The sequence below is a fragment of the Erithacus rubecula genome (genome assembly GCF_903797595.1).
Source record: "Erithacus rubecula genome assembly, contig: scaffold_242_arrow_ctg1, whole genome shotgun sequence".
NCBI lineage: Eukaryota > Metazoa > Chordata > Aves > Passeriformes > Muscicapidae > Erithacus > Erithacus rubecula.
In genome coordinates this window covers 19,889-41,521 of record NW_027636080.1, presented here as the reverse complement: position 1 = coordinate 41,521, position 21,633 = coordinate 19,889, and the positions used below count along the sequence as shown (strand labels likewise).

General features: G+C 56.3%; 2 protein-coding genes and 1 long non-coding RNA gene across 3 annotated transcripts; 2 read left to right on the top strand and 1 right to left on the bottom strand.

The window, feature by feature from the left end:
- Nucleotides 1–3,789: 3,789 nt before the first annotated feature.
- On the bottom strand, nucleotides 3,790–7,778 carry LOC306815823 (Fc receptor-like protein 3; the record flags this gene model as incomplete). Its single annotated transcript, XM_079332353.1, has 10 exons — nucleotides 7,714–7,778; nucleotides 6,756–7,095; nucleotides 6,243–6,497; nucleotides 5,865–6,143; nucleotides 5,132–5,401; nucleotides 4,728–5,042; nucleotides 4,563–4,646; nucleotides 4,156–4,177; nucleotides 3,986–4,065; nucleotides 3,790–3,899 (listed from the first exon to the last, which is right to left on the bottom strand). The coding sequence occupies exons 2-10, from the start codon at nucleotides 7,057–7,059 to the stop codon at nucleotides 3,790–3,792; spliced, it is 1,719 nt and encodes a 572-aa protein (XP_079188479.1). The 5' UTR covers nucleotides 7,060–7,095; nucleotides 7,714–7,778.
- Nucleotides 7,779–11,311: 3,533 nt separating this feature from the next.
- On the top strand, nucleotides 11,312–14,039 carry LOC306815822 (low affinity immunoglobulin gamma Fc region receptor III-like; the record flags this gene model as incomplete). Its single annotated transcript, XM_079332352.1, has 5 exons — nucleotides 11,312–11,424; nucleotides 12,015–12,035; nucleotides 12,123–12,353; nucleotides 12,634–12,888; nucleotides 14,017–14,039. Exons 1-5 carry the CDS (start codon nucleotides 11,376–11,378, stop codon nucleotides 14,037–14,039), a joined length of 579 nt encoding a protein of 192 aa, XP_079188478.1. The 5' UTR covers nucleotides 11,312–11,375.
- Nucleotides 14,040–14,250: 211 nt separating this feature from the next.
- Nucleotides 14,251–15,670, top strand: LOC306815818. The gene is made up of 3 exons (XR_013777479.1): nucleotides 14,251–14,380; nucleotides 14,459–14,545; nucleotides 15,063–15,670. It is a non-coding gene; the product is annotated as an uncharacterized lncRNA (long non-coding RNA).
- The last annotated feature ends 5,963 nt before the right edge of the window (nucleotides 15,671–21,633 follow it).

Genomic DNA, 21,633 nt, shown 5'->3' with positions numbered 1-21,633 from the left:
TTTTGGGATATTTGTGTCTTGCTGGAGCCAAAGTTTGTGCCACATACCATTGACAAATCATTGGCGAGTTCTTGAGGCCTTGGGGTAAAACAACCCAATGATACCTCTTCATTGGCTCTTCTCTGTTCAAACATGGAACAGAAAATGCCATCCGGTGAGCATTGTCTTCATGAAGTGGAATACTGAAAAAGCAGTCTTTGAGGTCAATAATAACAAGAGGCCAGTCTCTGGGAATCATCGTGAGTGATGGAAGTCCTTGCAGTAGAGGTCCCATCTCCACCACTATTTCATTCAATTTTCTGAGGTTGTGAAGCAATCTCCACGATCCAGAAGACTTTTTTTGAATGACAAACACTGTAAAATTCCAAGGGCTGTTTGTCGGTTTTATGTGTCCTTTTTCTAGTTGTTCTTTCACCAAAAAAAAATCCTTTGTCAGGTACATGTTCCACTGTGAAAGAAGATCTCTTCCCCATACAGTGAATGGCTTCTGCATGATAAATGAATGAGTAATAGCTGTCTTCTGTCCAGGTCCTGTGAATGTCATTGAATTTTCGCTTTGGAGGCATACAGAACTTCCTCCAATGCCTGTGATTTGGTCCAAAGGTACAATCAAGTTCCATTCTCGAGGTCAGAAAATATATGAAATATATGAAATGAGTGTCACGTCCGGTGTTCACCATCCCTGTGATGGTTATTTTCCTGTTATTGTATATCAAGTCCCAAATAATAGTTGGCTGTTTATGGGTTATGTACTTCAACCATAACGTGTGTACTTCGACATGGTCATTGTAGTGTGGATGCCCTTCGCCCATCGCTGGCATTACTTGATGCTCCAATGGATGCAATGGCAGAGCTATCGCTTTTGCCAGTTGAGTATTTTGTGGAATTGTCAATGAGGGTCGAAAAGCCGTTGCTAAAATTGTCATCTCTTCGAAGCAGTCTGCTGAAACAGCAGTAGGATGCATTATCAGTCCAAAAATGCTGCACCGGTCTCTGCCTATTATCAAGAAATCTTGTCTCTTTCGGCACGGTGCTTTGAATCCTGTAGGTATAGATGCAGATCCTTCATTCAAAAAACAAACCACTTTTGAAGCAAAAAAAGCACAAAAGAAAACTGGCGACATCTACGGGAATATGCTGTGACACTTGGAGCACTGGGGGCACCGGGAGCACTGGGAGCACAGCGGATATTGGGCATAGTTGGGGCACTGGGGGCTTTGATCCCAGAACACTCAGACACTTCCCCATTCCCTCCCCACTGTGCTCCCAGTATCCCCAAGGGCTCTCTATTTCCCCTCCCAGTGCCTCTCCATTGCTCCCAGTAGATCCAGCTGGATCCCATTCTCTCTGCCAGTACCTCTGTACTCCCAGTTCCTCTGCAATGCCCCTCTCAGCATTCCCAGTAGACCCAGAGCTCCTCATCTCTCCTCCCAGTGACAGGGGAACATAGGACTCGTTTTCCTATTGTTCGCACCAAAATGCAGCTTTTTGGTTCAACTGGCAGAGATGGTGTTTCTTTGTTCAACTTGAGGTTTAGGAATGAGATTCTCCAGTTTTAGGCTGCCACTATAAACCAGTGTTCTGGATTCCCTTCTGCCCTGTCTCGAACCCCTCCTGTGCCCTTTTCCCCACACAATGATGTCACAAAAGCCCTGGGGGTGTTCTAGAGACTCCCCCTTTTCCAGGGCAGTTGGGATCCAGCCATGGCACATGGTGGGATGTCAAGGACAGGAAATGTTGTATGTCTTGAGACATTTCGGAACACCAGTGTGTGGAAGGGCTCGGTCAGGCCTTGCTTCTGGTGACACAGGGCCCCGTGTGACAGTCATTCTGTCAGCCATGGCACATTGGGGACAGTGGGACACTCTGCCAAACCCAGCTCCTGAGCGGCTGAGTTACCAGGATTTCCACCTTGGAAGTGGCCTTTGGTGGTCAAAATGCTTAAAAGGCAGAGGAAAAGGCAGCCAAGTGTCTGACCCCTGGAAAGTGTCTTGGTTAAAAGTAGATATGTCTTCAAGGAAAGCAGGAACCTTCCCAGAATGGAAAGAGAACTCATCCCTCAAAATGTTGTATAACTGTGAGTATTGTGGGGCTACCAGTCAGAAATGCAACAAAAGGAGTAGCAGTTTATTACTAAGAAATATATAGAAAAGAATAGAACAAACAAGACAAGAACAGAAATTACCAACCCAATCAGGGTTGTTTGTTAAACTTTGGTGCAATACTGGCAACGGCCAGCAGGGGGCGCTGCAGGGAGCACTCCCGCCCAGCAGGGGGCGCTGCAGGGAGCACTCCTGCCCAGCAGGGGGCGCGCCGGTGCCAGCTCCAACCCCTCAGGGGCCATGGCGGCCTCGGGTGGGAGGGACGAGCCCAAATCGCTCCTTTGGCAAACTCATGCTTTGCACCAATCGCTGCCAGCACCAGCACTGGCAGCGCCCGGGCAGAAGAGACGAAGGATCCTGGTGCCCGCTGGCAGCGGAGCAGTGTCCCGGCCCAGGCACACACCCTGCGCAACACCCGCCACCGCTGTCCCTGATGGGAACACAAGGAAGGCAGCACCCAACCCCAGGCAGGTCTCAGGCCCACAGCAGCACCTCTCGTGCCTTTCCACCACAATTCCTGAAAACCCTCAGCTTCTCCCTGCCTTTTCCTCCTTCAGCCCTGGCACAGCAGCTCTGGGAATGTTGAATTCCCCTGGCATGTTGAGGAAGGCAGGTGCTCCTTGCTGACACTGCCAGGGCTCCTCAGGGGCTCCAGAGCACGTTTGGAGCTGCTGCTCTTCCTGGGCCACTGCTGGTCCCAACACAGCAGCCATGGGGGGAGGAGAAGGAGGTGGAGGATGGAAAGGGGGAGGATGAAGGGGAGGAGCAGGCCCTCGATGATCTGTTGTAATTAGGGTCAGGGCTCATGAAGGTCAGCTGGGCTGCAAAACCACCCCTGTGCACAAAAGCACAGCTCTTCTGGCTCTCTGAGGGATTTTGCACTACTGTGGCTGAACTGGAAATATTTTGGGGCTCAGATGCCTCTAGCTCTGCCTACAAGATGCTTCTTTGGATGCAAGGAAAGTTTTCTGGACCTTCTCACCATGGCCACTGCCCAGGGATGGGCATTGGTCAGCCCTGCTCAGGCCAGCCCCAGGGGCAGCCAGGACCTGAGGCTGTCCCGCCCCCTTGGCTTTGATTCTCACAGCTTTCAAGCTCCTGCAAGGGTGGGAATTCTTTCTATGGCCAAAAAAGGCCTGGCTGTGGTTTGCTCAGCCCTGAAAAAAGCACAAAAGCCAGTGTGAACCCAAGCAGTGGCTCTGTGAGGCCCTTTGATGGTTTTCAGAGCAGGGCTGCCTGGAAAGCCCCCTGCAGGGGCAGCTGTGAGGGAACCAGTCCGGAAATGCAGCAATTGATCGTTTGGTGCCTGTCCCCAGGGCACTGAGATAGCCCCAGAACTGCTGCAAAGACAACAATCTGCTCAACAGCCTGACCAGGACTCTTCTAGGTCTAAGCTGAGCCTGCAGATCTAAACACACAGAACACTATTTCTCCTGGGTTAATTCAGATGCTGTGTTTTATGTCCAATAAGAGGCACAAACATCCTGTGCCCCAAGGCAATGGGGGAGGAATGGGTAGACCCTGGAGGAACTGGGAGCACTGGAATGGGAAGCTCTGGGCAACCCCATATGGGGACTTTTCATTCGTGGCCACATCCTGGGCGGAGTGCCAGCCACGGGAACCAAGGGGGAGGGAACACATGGGGCAGGGATCTCTAGTTCCCCCAGTGCCCCCAGTGCCATAAGTGTCACAGCACATTCCCGTAGATGTCCCCGCATTCCTGTGGTCGCCCATGGGTTGCTGGCAGCTCTGCGTAGGTCACCTGGGGATCATGGAGTGTGGTGACACGGGGGGACACTGTGAGAGACACTGACTGTGGCATCTAGGCAGGGGGACACTCATGGGTGACATGTCCCTCTGAGTGTGTCCCAGCCCAGACTCACCCCCTGTCTGCTTAGTGCACATGACGTGGGTGTACAGCACCTCCCCCTCCTCTGGAAAGGCCAAGAGCTGTGGGGGTGCCCTGAGGGAATAAAGGGAATGTGTGGGAGGGAACAGGAGGTGTTGGGGGTTGCGGTCAAAGGCCAGAGTGTGATTTGAGCCCCCCACTCACCTTTCCTGCTGCTTCTTATCAGCTGCAAAGGAAAGAGGGGAGAGGTAACTGTGGGATCCCCAGGGCCCTGACCCCTCTCAGGAATCCTGAAACCCCACTGCACCCTCAATTTCCCCCAGGACCCCTGAGCATCCCTGGTGCCTCCCAGAACCCCTGAACCACCCCAGTGCTCTGTGCCCCCAGAATGTCAAGCCTGGTAGAATGGCTCAACCTCCAAATTCTACCCAGGACCATTGTATGAACCCACAAAATCCCTGTAAGGCCTCCAACACCCCCACAAACCCTTTAGTACTTTGGGAAAGACTCTGAGTGCTTAAGCCACTGGCTGTGGGTGCTGCCCTATCAGTACCACAATTCCATGGCCCGCATTGTCCCCAGGGCCCCCGATTGTCCCCATTGTCACCCACCCATGTTGTTCCATCGGTGCCAACTCACAGCTCCACCTACAAGCAGGACAAGGAAGAGGAGGGACCCGCCAAGGCCTGCGGCTACTGGTGGGGACAGAAGGGACACATCAGGGTCACCTGTCACTGCAGGGCTCCTGCAATCCCAATGACCCCGTGTGACCCCACCTGTGTTCCAGTGGTGTCCAGTGGTTCCCTGTGGTGTCACCTCCAGGGCCAGCTCTGGGCTGAGTGCCCGGAACACGCGGTGCCCGTCCTGTCCCAACTGGTTGGTGGCCACGCACTGGTAGGTGCCCGAATGTCCCACATCGACGGCCCCAAGCTCCAGGAGGGAACCCCGGGCCACCTCGTGCCTGTTGTGCAGCCAGGTGAAGGTGACAAGGGCTGAGCCCACCTGTACCGAGCAGCGCAGGGTCACGGGGTCACCTGGGCACACCTGGAGTGCCGGGGGACCGGGAGTGATGGTGGCATTGGCCACGGGCACTGCAAGGACAGAGACAGGGCTGGCACCTGGTGAGGCGGGGATGGGAATGCTTTGGGTGGTGTCACCTCAGTCTGGGGGCCCCACTCACCCAGGACAGAGACCTTCAGGGGGTCACTCTCAGCCACGCTGTCCCCGTCACTGACCCGACACTGGTAGTGGCCGCTGTCATTGTCCCCAAGGTTCCACAGCTCCAGGTCAGGTCCTCTGCTTAGAGGTGACCCCAAGCCTCCCCGGTGCCAGGAGAAGGACAGGGGACCTGTCCCCATGGCCACTGTGCAGCTCAGCACCAGGCGGTCCCCAACTGCCACCCGTGCCCCGGGGGGCTGCACGGACATGGACACCCCTGAGGGCGGAACCCCTGCAGGGGGACATAGGAGGGATTGGGGACATGGGAAGAGTGGGGAACAGCAGGTGGGAGTGAGAGACTCAGAGAGTGGGAGGATCAGAGAGGGGGTGGGGGGATCTCAGTGAGGCTGAAAGGGGTGAAGTGGGGTGGACGCTTGGAAAGGGAAGGAAGGAACCCCAGGGAAGGATGGGATATTCAGAGAGGGGACACAAGGTGAAAGTTGAAGGGATGCACAGGAAAGATTTTGGGGACCCAGACAGTGATGGAAGGGCCATGGACAATGGAGGGACATCAGAGAGGGAGAGGGACACCCAGGAAGAACTGTGGGGATCTGGTGGAGGATGCAGGAACCAGCAAGGATGATGTGGGGAACCAGAGAGAGAGCTGAGAAGGCAGGGCAGCACGCAGAGGGTTGAGCAGGAATGGGAGACCTGTGAGGGCTGTGGGGGCTCCCCGTGCCCATCCCCGCACTCACTGCGCACCGTGACGCCGAGCCGGGAGCTGCTCTTCCGCACGGTCCCCCCCTTGGAGCGCACCTCGCAGCTGTAATTCCCCGAGTGGGAGACCCCCACGTTGGGCACCAGGAGCTGCGGGGACCCCTGCGGGGCCCCCACCAACTGCCCATCTCGGTAGAAGCGGTACAGGAGGGGGGCTGGGGGCCGCAGGGGGCTGGGGGTGCTGAGGCAGCTGAGATTGAGGGGGGACCCTTCGGGGAGCTCGGGGGGACCCTCCAGCACCAAGACAGGCTTGAGCTCTGGGAAGAAGATGGGGGTGGGGATGGTGGTTCTGAGTACACTGATAAGTGGCTTTGGGGGTGTCAGGATATTGGGGTTCCAGCTGTGGGGGTGCTCACCGTGCACTGTCACTGTCACCGGTGCTGACGCTTTTGCTCCTGCTCCCACCAAGCCCCCACAGTGGTAGCGGCCGCTGTTGTGCAGCTCCAGGAACGACAGGGACAGCTCTGTGTTTTTGAGGGACCCCCTCAGCTCCTTGTCGTCCTTGTAAAATTGCACCCTGGTGACAGGATTGTCCTGCCATCCCCGGCAGCGCAGTGTCACCGTGTCCCCCTCCAGCAGTGCCCGTGCTGGCACCTGCAGCACCAGCCAGTCTGTGGGAGCAGAGAGTCGCGTCACACTGAGGAGCCCGAGACAGGTCCAGAGTGGGTGGCAACAGCATCGGGGATATCTGGGTGCAGTATCCACTGCATGGGAGGGTCCCAGAGACAGCAGGAGCACCCCCGTGACACAGCTGTCCCTGTGTGCAGAGGACAGGCTCTCAGCACACGAGGGATGTGCATCCATTCACCGAGTGAAACCAAACCAGACCTATCAGGGAGCCACCCTGAGCATTTCAGATCCCCACTCACCTTGTGATACCATCACGGGGGGGCTGAGCCCACTGCTGGGTCTTTCACACTGGTAGGTGCCACTCTCGGTGACAGTGAAGCTGTCGGGTCCCTCCTGCCACCAGAGCCGCCAGTCCTTGTACCAGGTGGTGGAACCGGCGGTCCCCGAGCCCTGGCAGGTCAGTGTCACCCTGTCCCACAGCACCGCTGGCATCCAGGGGGGATCCACCAGGAGCTGGGTGCTCTGGGCACCTGTGGGTGACAGGGGACACCAGCCTGCCAGGGCCACCACGGGGCTGGGGACAGCGGGGCAGGGACATGGCATCCCCCGAGGACTCACCAGCGAGGCTGAGGGTCTGGGCTGGAAGAGAGAAGGGACAGGGCTGGGTAGGGCTGGCACCATGGGGACAGCAGCACCTGGGGGACCTGGTGTGGTGTCTGTCCCCAAACTGTCCCCACAGGAGCACTGGTGTAGCATGGAGGTTTTGAAGACAGAAACACTGAAGTAACCCTGGGCTGAGGCAGGACACGGGGACATTGTGGACACCCCATGTGTGCACAGGTCACCTCCCCCTGCCCTAAAGCACCTGTACCCGCAGCCACATCCCCATGGACCTGTGCCCGTGATCCTATTCCCATGGCACCTGTCACCATGCCCCATCTGCACAGAATGTGACCCTTGTACCTGCATCCCTGTCTCCCTGTCCCAAACAGCTGCCCCGACCCCAAGGTTCCTTTGGCCACATCCTTGTCTCCACACCCCGATCCCCTGTTTCCATCCTCACATCCCAGTTCCTCTGTTTCAGTCCCCACGGCCACCCCATGACTCTGATCACACTGGAGTACATGCCCATGCCCTGGCTCTGCTGGCCTTGGGGACCTCAGCGGTCCCCACAGCCCCCCTGTGCCCCCTCCCCACTGCTCTCTGCCTCACCAGGGCCCATCCCCAGGGCGTCAGGCCCGTGCCCGGGGCACTCACCCCACAGGAGCAGCGTCACCTTCCCGGCCATCCCGGTGTCCCTGGCCATGGGCACTGGCTGTCACTCGCTGCTGGGGCCACCCGTCCCCTGGCTGGCGGCTCTTGGGATGAAGGGACAGGAAACGAGGTCACGTCTTGTCCTCACGTGTAGGTGGCTCTTGGTGGGGGCAGGGTGGGGACAGGATGGGGGCAGGGTAGGGATCTTGTGAGACGTGAGGGTGATGGTGGAATATGGTAGGGACAGAGTTTTGCCAGAATTTGGAGTCTGAGGTGTTGCAGGGAGCCAGGGATGGGTGTCCAGGGCATGGGGGTCAGGGGAAAAAAGGGACCCTCAGGAAGGGGTTTGTGGTGGAACTAACAGCCATTGGGATGGGATGAAGGCAATGGTGGTGCTGGGCAATGGGAGAGCTGGGACTGTTGTCCAAGAGAGGGGAGGAGAGATCAAAAGAACGGGGGTATCATGATTTGGTTCCCGGGGGGAAACAGGGATGTGCAATGGCTGGGTGGGCACACAGGTCACAACTCCTTCACAGGGTGTCTCAGATTTTGGCTGACTCAGTGCCCAGCACAGCCCCCACAGGGTGTTCATGGCCAGGGGGGCACCCAGACTTGTCCTGAGAGGTTCTGCCTCTCTGCCCCACACACCCCTGGGCTTTTTCCTGGCTCACACATCCCAGGGAACACCTGAGCAGGTAAGAGATGGGCCATCCCAGAAAGGGGAAAAGGGGACTGGGGTGTGCAGGTAGTGGTTGGGGCGCTGTGGGGGATGAGGATCTCTGGCTGTGCTCCCCCAAGATTTTCACTTTCTCTTTCCTGCAGCAGAAGGAAGAGGCTGTTTTTACTGAGGCCAGGACGTGGATTCTGTTGTGGGGACACATCCAGAGAGGTTCTGCTCTGAGAGAAAAGGGCTCCTCTGGGCTGGTGACACCTGGGTCTTATCCCAGGGGCCTCCTCGTTCTGGAGGTGCCACATCCTTGGGGATTCCTGTCCCAGAGTTGGCACATCCTGGGCACCTCTGTCCTGGGGTTCCTGAGCTTTCTCACTGTCCCCAGTGTGACCCTGGCACCTCGGGAGTGCCCAAACTTAAGGTGATTCCTGTGTTGACCTTGCCCTATGATGGGAAATGCCAGGTACATTTGGTTCCACTGCAAACTGTGTAAATGCCCGTTTGTCCCTCAGGCTCTGATTCCCTGGTAAATCCACTGCACCCTGCCCTGAATTCCCCTGCCTGGGAACTCCCTGCTCCTGCTGGGACACCCCTGTGCCCCAGAGCCACGTGTGAAACCCCTGCTCCATATTTCCACATTTTTCCCTCTCTACTGGTGTCCACATTCAGAACCCAATCATTCTTTCTGGTAGGTTTCAGAGGGCTGCACTTTTTGTTCAAGGAGGAAGGTCCTGGTCAGGTTGTTGAGCAGATCCTTGTGGGATTTCCAGCAGTTCTGGGTCTCTCTCAGTGCCTTGGGGACAGGCACCAAATGATCAATTGCTGCATTTCCGGACTGGTTCCCTCACAGCTGCCCCTGCAGGGGGGGTTTCCAGCCAGCCCTGCTCTGAAAACCATCAAAGGCCCTCACAGAGCCACTGCTTGGGTTCACACTGGCTTTTGTGCTTCTTGCAGGGCTGAGCAAACCACAGCCAAGCCTTTTTTGGCCACAGAAAGAATTCTCACCTTTGCAGCAGCTCGAAAGCTGCGAGAATCAAAGCCAAGGGGGCAGGGGAGCCTCAGGTCCTGGCTGCCACCTGGGGCTGGCCAGAGCAGGGCTGGCCAATGCCCATCCCTGGGCACTGGGGCTGGGCCATGGCTGGGCCCACACTTGGATGGCCACTGGATTCAAGGAGCAGGAGTTTGGGAGCTCCTTGCAGCCTGGGGCTCCATTCCTCAGCTGCTCTTACCAGCTCAGATCCTGCAGGGGAGGAGCGAGATTGGGAAAATCAGGAACAGGATTTCTCTACAAATGAAATAAACCCAAAGTGTCCCCACCCCTGAGGACAGAAACCTTGTGTGCGATTGATTTGGAGCAGCACAGGGAGGGGGAAGCCCCCCAAGAGCTTCACAAATTTTTCATGGGGAGGGTCTCATCCATCTCCTGGTTGCCAGCACTGAGGCCCTGCAGGGGTTTTAAGTGTGGGGCTGTGTTTTGGGTGTTTTTGAGTGTCTGTGTCTTCCCTGACTGACACCAGCCCATGTCTGTTACCCCCAGTCAGCCCTGCTGGGGATTTTCACCCACAGAATGATCTTGGTGGGCTGTGCAATGGGGCCGAGGTGCTGCACCTGTGAGGGTTCCCAAATGGGGATTGAGGCTCCCAGATGGGCGAAGCCAGCCAATGAGAGGGTGTAGAGTGGGTGGGTCACACCCTGAGTTGGGGCACCCCAGAGGTCACAGAGGTCACAGTGCCCCACTGAGGACAGAGGGGGTTGGCAGGGCCCCCCTGCCCGGGACAGGGGTCTCCAGGATGTGCCCTACCCTGGGCAGGGACTTGCTCAGGGAATGTGTCCAGGGACCCTGACCAGAACCACCATCCCCCAGGACAGGATCTCCCCCACTGGGATGTGTCACCGCTGGGACAAAATCCAGAATGTGTCACCCCCAGGACAGGATCCCCTCAGGCAGGACCCCCTGGATGTGCCCCCAGGACAGAACCCACCCCGTGTGACTCAGCACAAACAGCCTATTCCTTCTGCTGCAGGAGAGAGAAAGTGAAAGTATTGGGTGAGCACAGCCAGACACCCCCATCCTGCACAGCCTCTCCACCCCTCCCTGGAGTCTCTCCACCCCCTTTTCTCCTTTCCTCGGGCTACCCCAACCAGTTTTTTCCAAGGTGCTCTCCAGGATTTTTGAGTCAGGAACTGGGAGCAAGGTGGCATGGCACAAAATTGTGAAAGGGGAAAAAAGAGGAATAGAGAGAGGAGAATGTCAATGGCAGGGGACAGCACAGAAGTGAAGATACCCAGGACCCCCATGTGATGCCTGCCCAGGAAATTAGCACCCCAATGTTGGGCCCTTGGTCACCACAAAATCTGAGGCACTAAGGGAAGGAGCTGTGACCCCTGGCCTGCCCAGACACTGCCATCCCTGGCACCCCCATTCCCCTGGAAACCCAACCATGGGGACTCCATTCTTTATGTTCCCTCTTCCCTGGGACCCCCATCCCAGCACTGCCATTCTCCAGGATCTCCATTCCCAAGGACCCCCATCTGGGTAGTTCCAGGCCTTGGGACCCCCATTCTCTGGGGGCCCATGATTTCCCCAGGACCCCCATTGCTCTGGCACCCCCATTCCTGGGATCCATCCCATGATCACAAATCCCTGGATGCCATGTTGTTCTGGGACCTTCTTCACTGAGTTTTAATCCACCTAACCCTTGTGACCCCCATTCCCATGGGACCCCATCCCTGCACCCCAGGGCCCTGGACACCCATCCTTGGCTCCCTGCAACACCTCAGCCTTCAAATTCTGGCAACATCCTGTCCCACCATGTCCCACCATCACCCCATGTCCCACAATGTCCCCACCCTGCCCCCATCCTGTCCACACCCTACCCTCACCAAGAGCCACCTACACAATGAGAAGACACCTGCCCTTGCTTCCTGTCCCTTCATCCCAAGAGCCGCCAGCCAGGGGACAGGTGGCCCCAGCAGCGAGTGACAGCCAGTGCCCATGGCCGGGGACACCGGGATGGCCGGGAAGGTGGCGCTGCTCCTGTGGGGTGAGTGACCAGGGCACAGGCCTGACGCCCTGGGGATGGGCCCTGGTGAGGCAGAGAGCAGTGGGGAGGGTGCACAGGGGGGCTGAGAGGTTACCTGAGGTCCCCAAGGCCAACAGAGCCAGTGGGGGACAGAGCCGGAGCTCCCTCAGTGTCACCAGGGTCATTGTGTGACACTCAGAACAGGGACAAGGGGACAGGAATGGGATGGGAATGTGGGGGCAGGGATATGGGAACAGGAACAGGGGAAAGAACTGTGGGGTTGGGCTCCACAAGGCTGGGGCAGTTGTGGGGACAGGGAAAATGGGGGAAGCATCATGAGGATGTGGCCGTAGGAATGGCAGGTAGTGACCTGAACAGGCACAGGGTGGCTGTGTTGTCCCTGTCGTCGAGGTGTCCGTTCTACCCAGACGTGTGACAAAAAAATGTCCCCTGGGAGCTTCTTCAGACATATTGGGGACTGTACTTGAGCACATTCCTAAAAGAAGGGTGTCCCCATGGGGACATTTTGGGGACAGTCTCACTCTCCCCCCCTCGGTCACACTATCCCTGCAGAGCCACCCCCACCCAGCCCTGTCCCTTCTCCCTTCCAGCCCAGACCCTCGGCCTCGCTGGTGAGTCCTCAGGGGATGTCATGTCCCTGCTCTGCTGTCCCCAGCCCCGTGGTGCCCTGGCAGGCTGGTGTCCCCTGTCACCCGCAGGTGCCCAGAGCACCCAGCTCCTGGTGGAGCCCCCCTGGATGCCGGCGGTGCTGTGGGACAGGGTGACACTGACGTGCCAGGGCTCGGGGACCGCCGGTGCCACCACCTGGTACAAGGACAAGCAGTGCTTGCGGCAGGAGAGAAGGGACAGCTTCACTGTCACCGAGAGTGGCACCTACATGTGTGACAGACCTGGCAGCGGGCCCAGCCGTCCCCTGATGGTGTCAGATGGTGAGGGGGGATCTCAAACGCTCAGAATGGCTCCATGATAGATCTGGGTGGGCTCCACTGTGTGGGTGGCCTCACAGCCCTCCTGTTGCAACAGGGACATCCCAGTGCATCCCACTGTGGTTGGAGCCCCCTGGGGACAGCTGTGCCACAGGGCTGCTCCTGGTGTCCCTGGGAACCTCCCGTGCAGTGAATACTACACCCAGACGTCCCCGGTGCCATGGGCACCCACTCTGGACGCGTCTCGGGCTCCTCAGTGTGACGAGACCCTCCTGTCCCACAGACTGGCTGGTGCTGCAGGTGCCAGCACGGGCACTGCTGGAGAGGGACACGGTGACACTGCGCTGCCGAGCCCAGCAGAACAACCCTGTCACCAGGGTGCAATTTTATCAGAATGAGAAGGAGTTCAAGGGTTCCATCAGGGACACAGAGCTGTCCCTGTCCCCCCTGCAGCTACACAACAGCGGCCGCTACCGCTGCGGGGGGTGGGTGGCCTCAGGAATGTCACTGTCAGCACCGGTGACAGTGACAGTGCATGGTGAGCACACCCACTGCTTGAATTCAAATATCCTGACACCCCCACAGCGACTTTTCAGTGGACTCAGAGTCACAGTCCCCACCCCCATCTCCTTCCCAGAGCTCTTCACGGTGCCGCTGCTGGAGGGTCCCCCCTCAATCTCAGCTGCCTCAGCACCCACAGCCCCTTGCGACCCCCAGCCCCCCTCCTGTACCACTTCTACCGGGATGGGCAGTTGGTGGGGGGTCCGCAGGGGTCCCCACAGCTCCAGGTGCCCGTCGTGGGGGTCTCCCACTCAGGGAATTACAGCTGAGGTGCGCTCTGAGGGGGGGGCCGTGCGGAAGAGCAGCGCCCGGCTCGGCGTCACGGTGCGCAGTGAGTGTGGGGATGGGCACGGGGAGCCCCCACAGTTCTCCCATCCCTGCTCAACCCTCTGCGTGCTCTCCTGCTTTCCCAGCTCTCTCCCTGGGTCCCTGCATCGCCTCTCCTGTTCCCTGCATCTCTCACCAGGGTCCCTCAGCCCCCTCCTGTTTGCAGCTCTCCCTCTGTGATGTCCCTCCATTGTCCATAGGTCCCACCATCCCTGTCTGGGTCCCCAAAATCTTCCCTTCAACCCTCTCCTGATTTCCCCTCTCTGAATCTCTCATCCTTCTCTAAGGTCCCTTCCACTCCTTTCCAAGTCTCACTCACATCTCTGGGCCCCCTTCGTCCTCACTGGTGGCTCCCCACTCCTCTCTCATCCTCCCCCTCTCTTATTCTCTCATGACTCCGTGGTGTCTCCCACTCCTCGACTGTCCCCAGTCCCTCCTGTGTCACTCGGCAGGGGTCCCACTCTCGGAGGGTCACTTTTGGTGCACTCCCGTTGGTGAGAGGTGGCACTCGGGGACACTCTGGAGCTGAGCTGCACGGTGGCCGTGGGGACAGGTTCCCTGTCATTCCCCTGGCACCGGGGAGCCTTGGTCACGACACTGGGCACTGCTCCAATCCTGGAGATGCAGCACGTTGGGGATACTACCTGTAAGGGACAGAGTCCTCCTAAATGTCCCCATCCTTGGTGAGCAGGACCCTCTGGGTGGGAGTGACTATACCCATGGATTCCCCATCCCACCCCTCTCACCCTTATCCCCCCATCTGGTCCATAATCCCTAGCGGGTGCCAGCACCTCCCGCTGACCTCAGCCCTGTCTGTGTCCCCGCAGTACCCGTGGCCAATGCCACCATCACTCCCGGTCCCCCGGCACTCCAGGTAGGCCCAGGTGACCCCGTGACCTTGCACTGCTCGGTGCAGGTGGGCTCAGCCCTTGTCACCTTCACCTGGCTGCCCAATGAGCATGAGGTGGCCCAGGGTCCCCTCCTGGAGCTTGGGGCTGTCGATGTGGGACATTCAGGCACCTACCAGTGCGTGGCCACCAACCAGCTGGGACAGGACGGGCACCGTGTGTTCCGGGCACTCAGCCCAGAGCTGGCCCTGGAGGTGACACCACAGGGAACCACTGGACACCACTGGAACACAGGTGGGGTCACACGGGGTCATTGGGATTGCAGGAGCCCTTCAGTGAGAGGTGACCCTGATGTGTCCCTTCTGTCCCCAGCAGTGGCCGCAGGCCTTGGCGGGTCCCTCCTCTTCCTGCTCCTGCTCGTGTGTGGAGCTGTGGGCTGGCACCGATGGTACAACATGGGTGGGTGACAATGGGGACAATGGGGTCCCTGGGGAACTGGGGGGGCCATTTAAATGTGGGGGTGATGGGGTGGCACCCACAGCCCCTGACTGCAGAAGTGCTGAGTGCTCAGGACAGTTGCTCAGTGTTCTGAAGGATTTGGGGTGGTGTTGGAGGGTGTTGCAGGGATTTTGGGAGTTCTTTCAGTGATCCCAGGGGAATTAGGAGATTCAGCCTCCCTGCCAGGCTTGACATTCTGGGGCTTCATGCAGTGCTGGGTACTGGGGTGGTTTAAATGTTCTGGGAATCACCATGGATTCTCAGGGGTCCGGGGGGAAATTAAGGAGGCAGTGGGGTTTGAGGATTCCAGAGAGGGGTCAGGGCCCAGGGGACCCGACAGTTACCCTTCCCCTCTTTCCTTTGCAGCTCACAGAAAGCAGCAGGAAAGGTGAGGGGGGAGCTGAAACTACACTCTGGCCTTCGACCCCAACCCCCAAGACCTCCCATTCCCTCCCACACATCTCCTTTATTCCCTTAGGGTCCCCCCACAGCCCCCGGCCCCCCCAGAGGAGGGGGAGGTGCTGTACACCCACGTCGTGAGCACCAAGCAAACCGGGCTGGGACACACGCAAAGCGACACGTCACCCATGAGTGTCCCCATGACCAGATGCCACAGTCAGTGTCTCTCACAGTGTCTCCCTGTGCCACCACACTCCAGGATCCCCAGGTGGCCTACGCAGAGCTGCCAGCGACCCATGGGCGACCACGGGAATGTGGGGACATCTACGGGAATGTGCTGGGACACTCGGGGCATGGCTGGGACTGGAGGTCCCTTCCCGAGGGCACCCCTCATGTGTACCCTCTCTGCTCCCATGGGTGCCCACTGTAGCAATGTATTTGAACGTCTTAGACTACAGTGTGCTCCTGCCAGTGCTCTGGCCAAATCATTTTTAGATATTCTTATCAAACACTCTGGAAATTGTCAAGGCTACTAAAACTTAAATTGTGCTAATCTGGGAAAGAAGAAGCAGAAAACAGAATACGAAGACTGCAAGAATTAAGATAAAGAAGGGCCTGGAAGCACTGAACTGTAACCAATCATATTTCCTGAGAGGTGCCAGCAGAGCACGTGGACAACACAGAGGCACCCATAAAGTACTGCGTGATCCCAGGGACAGTAGTTTTAGAATGTGTAAGTAGAGCATTGTCCTGGTTTGAAAGGACAGGTGTCTGCCAGTAAGGGCAGAAGTTTCCCTTTGGAATAGAGACTTTGGTTCCACTCCCCCCCCCCCAAGTATTATAATTGTTTGAATCAAGGACTCTGAGGCAGAGATAAGGGGGGTGGGAATAACAGCTCTTTTACTAATATATCTAACTGTACAAGCAGAAAACAATAACAGTTAAAATTGCTAACAGAACGAAATAGATAACTCGGTGTCAGTCCCTTTAGATGCAAGCACGCTGTCTCTGTGCTTAGTCCCAGTTCTGATCTGCTGAAGGGCAGGCGGGAACAGAGGCAGGAAGGAGGGGGGAGGGGCAGCAGCGGCCACGCCGGTCTCGGGCGGGAACGGGCTCACCCTCACCGAGGGCGGCGGCTCCTCGCTCACCGTGTGTGTCCGGGTGATCAGCTGTGTCCGCAGAGGCAGGAGGCTGGAACGGGGCAGATGCAGGACAGGTGATCGCAGAGGGTCTGGCTCTGCTGTGCTCGGCCGCGTGGGCTGAACGATCCCAGGCGTCCTGCTCCCAGCTCGCCGGAAACGCGAGTGCCCTCCCGGAAGCCTCAGAGGCCCCTCCGGCAGCCGTTCCCACCCACCCCTTTGTCTGGACCCATCAGGGACCCTGGGTGTAGCCCGGCCAGCTCCATTGGCATGATAATGGGAAAAATTCTTTCAATTGACACAGTAATAGAAAAACACTCAACACCCAACATTATCCACCCCGAATTTTTTCCATGCCAACATGCTACATCATATTGAAACCTTTAAATTATATACATACATGTAGTTATAGGCACAGTATCATAGATAGTTCACTCCAGAACAAGGTCCCCTTCGGATATGCATCGGGTCTCTCCATCTTTTGCATCACCCACCAAGTGCAACCTGGTCCTTGAGCGAAAACCACCCCACGAACAGGATTGTCTTTGCTGGAAGCAGAGTTCACCCAGACAGTTTTCCCTAACATGCCTCTCAGGTGTACCACTGGAACCTTATCTCCATCTGCTGCTCCCAAGGGCTCTGACTGGGCAGGGCCTGCTTGGTTAGTGGAACCTCGGGTATTCACTAACCATGTGGCCTTTGCTAGATTGATCTCCCAGTTCTTGAAAGTCCCCCCACCAAGTGCCTTTAAGGTGGTTTTAAGCAGACCATTGCACCGTTCGACTTTCCCAGCCGCTGGTTCATGGTAGGGAATATGGTAAACCCACTCAATGCCATGTTCTTTAGCCCAGGTGTTTATAAGGCTATTTTTGAAATGAGTCCCATTGTCTGACTCAATTCTTTCAGGAGTACCATGCCTCCAGAGGACTTGCTTTTCCAGGCCCAGGATGGTGTTGCGGGCAGTGGCGTGGGGCACAGGGTAGGTCTCCAACCATCCGGTGGTGGCTTCCACCATGGTCAGCACGTAGCGTTTGCCCTGGCGAGTCTGATGCAGTGTGATATAGTCAATCTGCCAGGCCTCTCCGTACTTATATTTGGACCACCACCCCCCATACCAGAGGGGCTTCACCCGCTTGGCCTGCTTGATGGCAACACAAGTGCCAGAGTCATGAATAACCTGAGAGATGCTGTCCATGGTTAGATCCAACCTTTGGTCTCGTGCCCACTTATAGGTGGTGTGTCTGCCCAGATGACCTGAGGCATCGTGGGCCCATCGAGCTAGGAACACTTCTCCCTTGTGTTCCCAATCTAAGTCTATCTTTGAAACCTCTATCTGAGCTACCTGATCTACCAGCTCGTTGTGCCTGTGTTCTTCATTAGCCCGACTCTTGGGCATCCACATGACGGACTTTCACGGGGAGCTTCTCTACCCGAGTGGCAATGTCTTTCCGCTCATCAGCAGCCCAGATTGGTTTTCCTCTACGTTGCCAGTCAGCCTTTTTCCACCTTTCCCGCCAACCCCACAGAGCATTGGCTACCATCCACAAATCAGTGTAAATGTAGAGCTTTGGCCATTTCTCCCTCCCAGCAATGTCCAAGGCCAGCTGAACAGCTTTGAGTTCAGCAAGTTGACTCGATCCACCTTCTCCTTCAGTAGCTTGTGCAACCTGTTGTGTGGGGCTCCATACGGCAACTGTCCACTTCCGGTTCATCCCCACAATGCTGCAGGAACCGTCGTGTTTCATCTGCTGGCAGTTGGTTGTACAGTGGGACTTCTTCAGCTTGGGCCACTTGCTCCTCTTCATCAGTGAGACCAAAATCTTCACTTTCTGGCCAGTTTGTAATTATCTCCAAAATCCCAGGGCGATTCGGGTTGCCAATACGGGCGCGCTGTGTGATGAGGGCAATCCACTTGTTCCATGTGGCGTCGGTAGAGTGGTGGGTAGAGGGAACTTTTCCTTTGAACATCCACCCCAGCACTGGCAGTCGGGGTGCCAGGAGAAGCTGTGCTTCTGTGCCAATCATTTCTGAGGAAGATTGAATTCCTTCATATGCAGCCAGGATTTCCTTCTCTGTGGGAGTGTAATTGGCTTCAGATCCTTTGTAGCTTCTGCTCCAGAACCACAGGGGTCGGCCTCGGGTCTCACCAGGCACCTTCAGCCAAAGGCTCCAGGACAGACCATGGTTCCCAGCTGCAGAGTAGAGCACATTCTTTACCTCTGGTCCTGTCCTGACTGGGCCAAGGGCCACTGCATGAGCGATTTTCTGTTTGATCTGGGCAAAGGCTTCCTGTTGTTCAGGGTCCCTGTGGAAATCGTTCTTCTTGCGGGTGACCTGGTAGAGAGGGCTCACAATCTGGCTGTACTCAGGGATGTGCATTCTCCAAAAGCCGATAGCACCTAGAAAAGCTTGTGTCTCCTTCTTGCTTGTTGTGCTGGTCATTGCAGTGGTCCTATTGATGACATCAGTGGGGATCTGGCGCCGTCCATCCTGCCACTTCACTCCCAGGAACTGGATCTCTCGGGCAGGTCCTTTGACTTTGTTCTTTTTAATGGCGAAACCAGCTCCCAGTAAAATCTGGATGATCTTCTCTCCTTTCTCAAACACCTCCATTGCTGTGTTCCCCCACACAATGATGTCATCGATGTACTGCAAATGTTCTGGAGCTTCACCCTTCTCCAGTGCAGCCTGGATCAGTCCGTGGCAGATGGTGGGGCTGTGCTTCCACCCCTGGGGCAGTCGGTTCCAGGTGTACTGCACACCTCTCCAGGTGAAAACAAACTGAGGCCTGCACTCTGCTGCCAAAGGAATGGAGAAGAATGCATTGGCAATGTCAATGGTGGCATACCACCTTGCTGCCTTGGACTCCAGCTCGTACTGGAGTTCCAGCATGTCCGGCACGGCAGTGCTCAGCAGTGGAGTCACTTCATTCAATGCCTGATAGTTTACAGTCAGTCTCCATTCTCCATCAGATTTCTGCACAGGCCATATAGGACTGTTGAAGGGTGAGTGGCTCTTGCTGACCACCCCTTGGCTCTCTAGATCACGGATCATCTTGTGGATGGGGGTCACAGCATCTTGATTTGTCCGGTACTGCCGGCAGTGCACTTTCATGGTGGCAATTGGCACCTGTTGCTCTGTCACTTTCAGGAGTCCTACTGCAGAGGGGTTTTCTGACAGTCCAGGCAAGGTGTTCAACTGCTTAATGCTCTCTGTCGCTACAGTAGCTATTCCAAAAGCCCACCTGAACCCCTTTGGGTCTTTGTAGTAGCCATTCCTGAGGAAGTCTATGCCTAGAATGCACGGTGCCCCTGGGCCAGTTACAATTGGATGTTTCTGCCACCCCTTCCCTGTCAGGCTAATCTCAGCTTCCAGCAAAGTGAATTCCTGTGATCCCCCCGTCACCCCAACAATGGAAACAGGTACCTTCCCCACATGTTCTGATGGTATCAGGGTGCATTGTGAACCAGTATCAACTAGCACTTTATGTTTCTGTGGCTTTGATGTGCCAGGCCATCGCACCCACACTATCCAATAGATCCTGTCATCCCATGCCTCTCCCTGGCTAGAGGCAGGGCCCCTCTAGCCCTGGTTATTATTTCTTTCCTGGGCATACATAGTGGAGGTTCCTTCCAGGGGATCTGACAGAACATCCTCCTTGCTTGTGGGAGGTTGAGGCTACTTTCATTTTAGTGCGGTTCCCTCAGTTAGCATTTCCCTCCCTGAGCTGGTGGACCCATGCTGCCAGGACAGAAGTGGGGTATCCCATCCCATTTTCCCATGTCTTCTCCATGGTCTCGCAGGAAGAACCACAGATCAGCTCATGGGGTGTACCCTTTCTCCCTAGCTGGGGGGGGTTGGGTTCTAGATTTGGGGCTTGTGACTCCTACTGGTGCCACACTGATCTTCTTTATCTCCTCCCTCATCTCCTTCCTCATATCCCTCATCCTATCTTCGACCTGTTGGAGGTCCCTGGCCATGGCTAAGACATTGGCCTGCATTGGGCCATTCATCATGCTCTCGAAATTTCTGAGTTTGTTGGCAACAGAACACACTGTCTCTGGGTGGTTATCAGCATTAATCATTGCAATGAAGGTGGTATATTGAGGTGGCCCCAGGGTTGCCAAATTCCCTAACATCTGCCCTGTGCACCTGGCTTTGTCAGGGTCGTTGTCATGCTGTCCATCCCTCCCAAAGACTACCTCCAACACTGCCACTTCTCTCAGCTGCTGGATCCCTTCCTCAAGGGTCTTCCAGCGCATTCTACAGTGGTGCTCCTGCATTTCCTCTTTGTGGATAAACCTCTCTCTCACACTCATTAAAAGCCGGTCCCAGAGGGAAAGGAGGCCTTGCTCCCTTACGAATATCTGGTCCACACCTGAATCCTGGGCCAAGGATCCCAAATTCCTGGCCTCAGTTCCATCCAGTTGTACACCTGTTCCTGTAAGGTCCCAGACCCGGAGTAACCAAGTTGTGAAAGGCTCACGGCCCCGCCGAGCAATGTCTTTACGCAGGTTACGGAGACTATCGTATGAGAGGGACTCGGTGACAATCTCAACCTCTGGCTCCCCTGCTGGTTGTGAGGACCCTCCTTGCTGATCCCCATTATCTAGGTGCCTTGTTTTAATCTTAGATTTTCTGGTTTCCACAGGGGCAGCTGTTGCTGGCTGTGGCTGCCCCTGTGATCCAGCTGGAACCTGGACAGATACAACATCTACGGGTTCCACTGCAGGACCATCTGACTCTCCCTCTTTAGGGCAGGGGGAGGGTTTCTCACCATCTGGGGAAAAGGGCTCCTTCAACATCTGGCCTGTCTCCCGCATCTCCCTCAGCAGAATCCCCACCCACTCTGGGTGTTTCATTTCTGCAGTGGGCTGCGGGGCAGCATCAGGCTCTGGGGCAGCATTCCTAATCCCTGGGGCAGGGTTAGACTCTGGGGCAGCACCTCTGAAGCACCCCCACTTGGGGTAGATATCAGGGTTGTTATCCGAACCAATATTCCCTTGTTTCTGAATGCTAAGTAGAACAGGCATATCAGCAACACCAGCTACTGTATAATAACACTAGCAATTAAAGCGGATCTGAAATCCTTGAAAACTGGTGGGGTAGCCTCAAAAAACTGGGTGATGGTTTGGGAGAAAATTTCTCTTGCATTCATTACCTCACAGTAAGTACCATTATTGAAATAACCCCAGAAACACGCAGTTAGAGTACAATAGCTGGATCTAGGTGGCCACTTTCCAGAAAAAATTAAAAAGCCATGAATTCCTGACATAATCAATCCACCAAACGAATCGGATAATAGCTACAGCAACTTTGGTGAGGGGGCCCATATTCAAATAAGGGCTTGCAAATGGGAGAGAGATATCTGTGACCACATGGAGCCCAATCCAGATTAAACCAGACAATGCTGCCACTTAAGAGAGCTGTTACTCCTGCCTTAACTCTCCACTCAGTGCCCTCTGTCCCACGTCTGGGTTGCCAAAATCTGTCCTGGTTTGAAGGACAGGT